The sequence below is a fragment of the Muscardinus avellanarius genome, assembly GCF_963383645.1.
Source record: "Muscardinus avellanarius genome assembly, chromosome: 6".
Lineage (NCBI taxonomy): Eukaryota > Metazoa > Chordata > Mammalia > Rodentia > Gliridae > Muscardinus > Muscardinus avellanarius.
This window is the reverse complement of record NC_137791.1, coordinates 49,786,513-49,794,480: the sequence shown is the minus strand read 5'-3', so window position 1 is coordinate 49,794,480 and position 7,968 is coordinate 49,786,513. Positions and strand designations below refer to the sequence as shown.

Genomic DNA, 7,968 nt, shown 5'->3' with positions numbered 1-7,968 from the left:
TTCATCTGATACATATATATATATATATATATATATATATATATATATATATATTTCCCCAGAGATAAACAGAGCATTAAAAAGATGGCTTTATGAATTGAAAGGGCAGTCAGAAAGGAACACCTGAAGCTGGGCGTGGTGGCGCACACTTGTAATCCTTGCATTTGGGAGGCTAAGCCAGGAGGATCGCAGTTTGCAGACAGCCTCAGCTACTTAGTGAGGCCCTTTGCAACTCAGTGAGACCTTGTTTCAAAAATAAAGAATAAAAAATGGGGCTGGAGGTGTAGTTTAGAGGTAGAATGCCCCTGGGTTCCATTCCCAGTACCGAAAAAAAATATATATATAGGAGCACCTGTATCAAACGCTGGTGTCAGCTCTGTTGAATTCTCCTACACAGAACAAAGAGTATTTAAGTACAGAGAGGAGGCTTCAGTTCATGTCAACTTCAGGCCCTAGAAAATTTTCTTGAATAAATTAAAAATTCTACAAAGTCATCGCAAGACATATCACTGAGAGACTTGCACGTGAACTCACCCCTTGCTAGCTTGCTGTTTTGTCCTTGCACAACACAGAGCCCCTAGGCCACCTCTAAGGCTCAGGGAGAGACTGTGATCAGGGTGGCAGGTTCACAGACCGGGGGCAGGAGAACAGCCTCTTTGGGCCTCTTCTGCCTGGGTTAGTCCGATCCTTCGGGCTCTGAGCTTCCTCAGTCCGTCTCCCCACATGGATTGCTTGCTTTCTGTCTCACACACAAACACTGAAACACTTACCTAGAGACGCCCAGGAAGGAGCCTGCCATATATCATTCAACTGCCAATAGAGCGCGCCCATGGTGTGGCCTTCTCCATCCACTATCTCACTGCGGCTGCGGAGGTAGAATTCGGTTTCTGTTTTCACACACTGGGCTTGCATCACCTGATCCCAGGGAAAGCATTCACAACATAGGTGTTACTGTTTGAGACAGGCCATCTAGATATGAGAAAATTCAAAGCTTGGGGTGTCTTGTTTTGATTTCTAGAGCAAATTGGATAAATTAAGGAAATGAATTAACATCAGGATTAGCATATAGATCTGGAACTAGCCCCTTAGCAGGAGGAAAGCTGTTGTCTGTAACAGGTGGGTTTGTCTGGGAGACTTGGAGTTTGATTTATTACAACAATGAGTGGCAAACGGAACAGTATGATATAAAGGCTTTTTGCTAGGATAGTATAAAATATAAAGAAAACAAAGGCTATCATTCCTGAGCAAATGTATGTAATCAGACAGATTTTCTTCAAATAGTGGATTTTGCTAATACATTCTTAGCTACAAAAGGGGGGGGGGTTATTCAGAAAAATCTATAGAAAAAAATAACTTTGTTATTATAGTTGATATTATTCAATCCACCTCTTTTTTATTCAAATGATTGTTCTTATATCATGATTTTGATAATATGAGAGAGAGAGAGAGAGAGAGAGAGAGAGAGAGAGAGAGAGAGAGAGAGAATTTAACTGGGGATTGAAACCAGAGGCGTTCTAACTCTGAGCTATACCTCCATCTCTTTTTAGTTTTTGTTTCTGAAACAGAAACTCCCTAGGTTGCTGAAGGCAACCCTCACTAAATTGCTGAGGATAACCTTGAACTTGCAATCCTCCTATCTCAGCCTCCCATGTACTGGAATTATAGATACCTGCCACCACACTTGGCTTAAGACTTCTTTTTTATTTTAAAATTTTTGTGGTACTAGGGATGGAACCCAGGGGTATTCTACCTCCAAGCTACACCCCCAGCCCTATTTTTTATTCTTTATTTTGAAACAGGGTCTCACTGACTTGCACCGAGCCTCACTAAGTAGCTGAGGCTGTCTGAGAACCGCAATCCTCCTGTCTCAGCTCCCAAATGCTGGGATTAAAAGCATATGCCACCACGCCCAGCTCGGCTTAAGATTCCTAATGAGTGCAGTTTCTTCACTGTGACAGAGCAGATGGTAATTTGTAGCAATGAGGCAAGTGAATTTAGCTCCTGTGTAAGAGGCACTGGAGAACTTCACGCAAGACCCTTAACTGCCGTAGTCACCACTGAAAACTCCACTTGCACTCCTGTGGCTCTGCCACTGTACGCATCATGTGCTCTTAGCTTGGAGTTGTGCTGGGAGGAGCTCACAAAAGGGGCATCAAGGAGCACCTGGAACTCTGATCAGAGGTGTAAATATTTTAGTCAGAGAACAGATAAGGTAGGGACTGGATTTCTACCCAGGATGAGAAAAAAAGATGCACAGATGACCACTAGGAGACTATGCCAGGATACTACCCTGTAACACTAAATAATCAAGTGGGGCGTGGTGTGCATGCCTGTAAGCCTAGTACTTGGGAGGCTGGGATAGGAGGATTGCAGGTTAGTGGGCAGCCTCAGCAAGCAGTGAGCGTATCAGCAAACTAGCAAGGCCCAACCTGTTAAAAGCAAAAAATAAAACAGATCTAGGACATTACCAAGTTTTATATAATGCATCATTTTACATCTTCCATAATTAAAAGCAGCACAATAAGGGTATATCTGAAATTTTTAAAAAGGTCTGGGGTGTAGATTGAAGGTAGAATATCCTTGGGCTCAGTCTTCCTAGTACCAAAAAGAAAAAAAAAAATCAAATAAAGGCATAACCTTTGCATAGAGGTGGGCTGGCTGGTCAGGAGGTCATACCTATAGGGATCAGAGCCATAAAATTTCAGCAAGTATTTAGTAAATACCTATGGTATGCATTATTGTGTTATATGCTGGTGATAGTAGGTTCCTATCCAAGCTAAAAAAAAAAAAATATATATAGCCCACCCTCATCCTTCATGGAGTTTATTGGCCTGTGTAGATGACAAGCTTTATCAAAAAATCACACAAAGAAAATGAAAACTATTAACAGTCATAAGTGCTGAGGAGGTGAAGTGCGCAATGGTGAAGAGGCCCAGTTGAAGAGTGAGGATTGGATTAAAAGAGTGGAACTTTCCAGCCAGAGAGGACACCTGGAGAGAGGAGTGCACCATCAATCAAGAACTGAAAGAACGTAGTAGAGCTGGAAAACAGAAGAGAGGCTGTGACTAGTGCAGGGTCCAAAGGTGGGAGGCCACGGGGAGCGTGAGAGTCTTGGTGCATTCCAAAGGCTACTGGTGGGTCACACCTGTACAGAGACAGGAGGATCTCAGGTTCAAGGCTAGCCTCAGCAACCTAGCAAGAACCTGTTTCGACATAAAAATTTTACAAGAGCTGGGGGTATAGCTCAGAGGTAGAATGCCCCTGGGTTCAATCCCTAATATAAATAAATACATACATGCATACAGCTGGAAGTCACAGAAAGGTTTTAGCCTAAAGGGTGAGGTGACCAGTTTGCAGTTCCCAAAGACAGGAGAGTCAGACTGCGGAGCCGACTGATGTGGGCCACAGTGGATTTAGGGAGAACCGTTTACAAAGCTATTCAAGGCTTCTGGGCAAGACACGAAGGCAGCAATGAGCAGATAAAGAGACAGCATTCTCACTCAGAAACCAGACCATTGGGACCAGGGCAAACATAGCCAGCACACTGTAAAGAGAGCCAGGCGCTCACAAGGCAGCAGCAGCAGGCCGACACAGAATGGCCGCGCGACGCAGTCTGAATAAGCGAGTCTAAAAGCATGTCAGAGGGCAAGACATGGAAGAAGAGACCTAAGAACTTCTCTGTCATTCAAGCTAATCTGCAATTATACGCGGAAGCTCCAGCCAAGTTCCTGGTAAAATTACCAATCTTCCCAGGCATGTTGGTGCATGCTTGTCTGTACTCCTAGTGAGGCTGAGACAGGAGGATTACAGTTTCAAGACCAGCCTCAGCAACTAAACAAGTCTCTCAGAAATCTAGTGAGACTTTGTTTCCAAATAAAAAATAATAATAAAAAGGGCTGGGAGTGTAGCTCGGAGGTAAAAATGGCCCTGACTGAATCTCCAGTACCAAAAAAAAAAAAAAAAAAGAACAAATCTTACCTGAATTAAAAAAAGAGATTTATCTACTGTGAAGCACAGTGAAATTGAATCCCTCGAGCAAGCATCTGCTTGTCTGTTGAGTATTGTACCAAATAGGTGTTATAGAACAACTTCTAGAAAGTCCAGGAAAGACAAGGCAGCCAGAAAGTGAAATCTCAGTAGACGGGTCAGAGGACTGCACTGAGCATCAATCCATGCCCACTAAAGAGTTTCACCTACACCTGCATGGAAAGTGACCTATAGATCTGTTTTCAAGATTTCTTAATAGCCAGGCATGGTGGCACATGCTTGTAATCCCAGCACTCGGGAGGCTGAGACCAGAGGATCGCGGTTCGCGGACAGCCTCAGCTACTTAGTGAGGCCCTCTGCAACTCAGTGAGACCTGGTTTCAAAGTAAAGAATAAAAAATATGGCAGGGGCTGTAGCTCAGAGGTCAAATGCCCCTGGGTTCCATCCCTAGACCCGCAAAAAAGAAAAAAATTCTTAATACTTGGGAATTTTTTTAGTGTTAAGTTTTTTTTAGTTCTTTGTGTATTTTAGTTATTAGTTCTCTATCAGAGGAGTAGCTGGCAAAGATTTTCTCCCATTTTGTAGGACCTCTCTTCAGACTCTTGTTTCCTTTGCTTTTTGATTTTATGGCATCCCACTTAGTGATTCTCAGTTTTATTTCCTGAGCTGGGGGGTCTTTATTTTTTGGGGGGTACTGGGGTTCCTGGAAACCCTTCTACTTCTGGGCTACACTCCCAGACCTATTTTATACTTTTTTTTTTTTTAATTTGGAGACAGGGTCTTTTAAGCTAGTGTGTCTGGCTTCGAACCTGCACAATCCTCCTGTCTCTGCCTCCCAAGCAGGGATTACAAGTGTGAGCCACCACGCCCGGCTAGCTGGGGGGGTCTTATTGAAGAAGTTTCTATGACTAGGAATAGAACCACCATATGAGCCAGGTATATCATTTCTCGGAATCTTTCTAAAAGAAAGTCAGAACAATACCGTGATATATACATATCCATGTTTTTCACAACACAATTCACCATAGCCAAATTATGGAGCTAGGTGTCTGTCAATAAATCAATAAATAAAGAAAACGTAGCATATTCACACAATGGAGTTTTACTCAGACATGAAGAATAACAAAATTATGTCATTTGTAGGAAGATGGATAGAACTTGAGAACATTCTACTGAGATCAGCCAGTCTAAGAAATGCAAGGGTTATAGATTTTCTCTTATATGTAGAAGCTAGAAAGAAAAAAGAACAAAAAAGAGAGTTCTGATAAAAGGAGGGATCAGCAGAATAGCGGCTGGGGAGTGCCATCTACTTCAGGCAAAAATGAAAACTTCCATTTTCTGTTTGGATCAATTTTTTTCCTTCTTGTGTTATCTCTTTTTGTAATAATATATGAAGTTTAGCATTCTTTTTGGTACTTGGAATTGAACCCAGGGGCATTCTACCTCCAGGCTATGCCCCTAGACCTATTGTGTGTGTGTGTGTGTGTGTGTGTGTGTGTGTGTGTGTGTGTGTGTGGGTCTGGGGATGGAACCCAGAGGCATTTGACCTCTGAGCTACACCCCCTGCCCTATTTGTTATTCTTTATTTTGAAGCAGGATTTCACTAAGTTGTGGAGGGCCTCAGCCATGAACCAGGATCCTCCAGTCTCAGCCTCCCGAATGCTGGGATTATAAGTGTGTGCCACCACGCCTGGCTTTCCCCTAGACTTTTTAATTCATTATTTTGAAATATGATCTTACTGCCAGGCATGGTGGCACATGCTTGTAATTCCCGCACTTGGGAGACGGAGACAGGAGGATGGCGCAGGTTTGAAGCCAGCCTCACTGGCTTAAGCGACCCTGTTTCCAAATAAAACATATAAAAAAATAGGTGTGGGAGTGTAGCCCAGAGGTAGAAGGGTTCCATCCCCAGAACCATAAAAAAAAAAGAAAAGAAAAGAAAAAAGAAAAAGAAATATGATCTTACTACGTTGCCGAGGCTGACCTCGAACCTGCTATCCTCCTGTCTCAGTATCCCAAGTACTGAAATTACAGGCACACACCACCATGCTGGCTGAAGTTTAACATTCTCATTCCATCATCCCATCTTATGTTTCAGACAAGACATTCCATACACTGGTAACAGCTGACACACAGCAGGCTGAGCTTACCCCTCACAGACTAACTGGTCCACAGAGTTGGTGTGTTTTGTTCCTAGTTGATGTTGTTGTTATTATTTGTTAGGGGTGGTATACTCCATTTTACCCTAACCCTCAATAATCACACCCAATCATTTCAGTTATCTGTCAGCCTCTATAAACTTTTGAGCTTTTCAGTACCAATTCTCATAACTACCTGCAAGATATAAATATTTACATACATCCTAATACTGATTTCCTCACTGTAATTCACCTTCTCTGGCTTAATAGGTAATATTAAATGCAAGCAGGACTCCTAACCCTAGCTAGCATTCAAAGAGAAGTTTTATTGCTAGTGTCTACTTACTAGCTTGTCATACCTGAAATTAGTGTGAAGGAGGATAACCAAGACTCTGGAGTGCTTCAGGCCCAAGCATAGTGCAGTGCGCCCCGCATAAAGACGGTACCATGCCAATACCTTGGGTCTGTGTCTACTCACACCAGGTTGTAGCAATCAGGGATGATGAATGACACACACTGCTATGGTTTGGGTAAGTGTCCTCCCAAGGTCCACGTGTTAAAGGCTTGATTAGGAGATGGAAACTTTAAGATATGGGGCTTAGTCAAGGGTCTTTTTTTGTGTGTGTGTGGTACTGGGGGTGGATCCCAGAGGCTTTCTACCTCCAGGCTATACTCCCAGACCTTTTTTATATTTTATTTGGAAACAGGGTCTCACTAAGTTGCTGAGAGCCTCACTAAGTAGCTGAGGCTGCCTTTGAACCCGTGCGATCCTCCTGTCTCAGCCTCCCAAGCGCAGGGATTACAAGCGTGCGCCACCACGCCCAGCGTCAAGGGTCTTTAGGTCACTGGACTCATTGGTATATCAGGAATAGCACAGCCTTTGGAGGATCTTTGTGTCTGGGGAGTTCTGCAGTTGGCACTCAGAGTCACCCTCTGTCGTGATGGTGCCATTCACTGCCTGTGTGGGGCATGTGGGACCCAGTCTCTTTCTCTCAGCTTTCACTTCCCAGCTCGAGGGGAGCAGTTTTGCTCTGCCACGATGTGTCACCACAGGCCCAAAGCAATGAAACCAACTAATCAGAGACTGAAACTTCTAAAACTGTGAGACAAAATAAAATTTTCTCTTTATAAGTTGATTATTTCAAACTTTTTTTTTTTCGGCACTGAGGATGGAACCCGGGGCATTCTATCTCTGAGTTACACCTTCAGCCCTATTTTTTATTCTTTATTTTGAAACAGGGTCTCACTGAGTTGCAAAGGGCCTAAGTAGCTGAGGCTGTCAATGAACCACAATCCTCCTGTCTCAGCCTCCCAAATGCTGGGATTACAAGCGTGTACCACCACGCCCAGTTTTCAGATATTTTTTATATGGCAGAAAGTTGACTAACAGAAAATTGGTTCCAAGAAGTGGGGCACTCATTGCTATCCCTGAGATGATATGGAGAAGCCTTTGGAACTGGTTTGCAGGAGGAACTTATAAACGTTTGTAGGGCTAGACTAGAAAAATCCGGAAATACTGTAAGCAGAGCTTAATGTTCAATTCGGGTGGGGGCCCAGGAAACTTGAATATATGGACAGGAAAGGCTATTTGCTGATGAGTTTCAGATGGAAATAAGTACTGGCAAATAGATGGAAGGCCTCTCTAGTTACACCATGAAAAAGAATTTGGATACATTTTGTCCATGCCCTGATACTTGTGGGAGGCTGAGCTTAAAGGTGACAGACTAGTTTTTTTTTACAGATGATATTTCAAAGCAGTAAAACTTTCACACTATATAGCATGAGAGCTGGGCATGATGGTGCACACTTGTAATCCCAGTACTTGGGAGGCTGAAACAAGAGG

General features: G+C 43.2%; 1 protein-coding gene across 1 annotated transcript in view; it reads right to left on the bottom strand.

Annotated features, from left to right (window-relative positions):
• Nucleotides 1-7,968, bottom strand: part of MANBA (mannosidase beta) — a gene marked incomplete at its 3' end in the record, with an annotated part of 141,013 nt that overhangs the window by 6,872 nt on the left and 126,173 nt on the right. Inside the window, exon 14 of the mRNA XM_080697738.1 lies at nt 771-915. Coding sequence (XP_080553864.1) covers nt 771-915 — 145 coding nt within the window. The remainder of the gene's footprint in view (nt 1-770; nt 916-7,968) is intronic.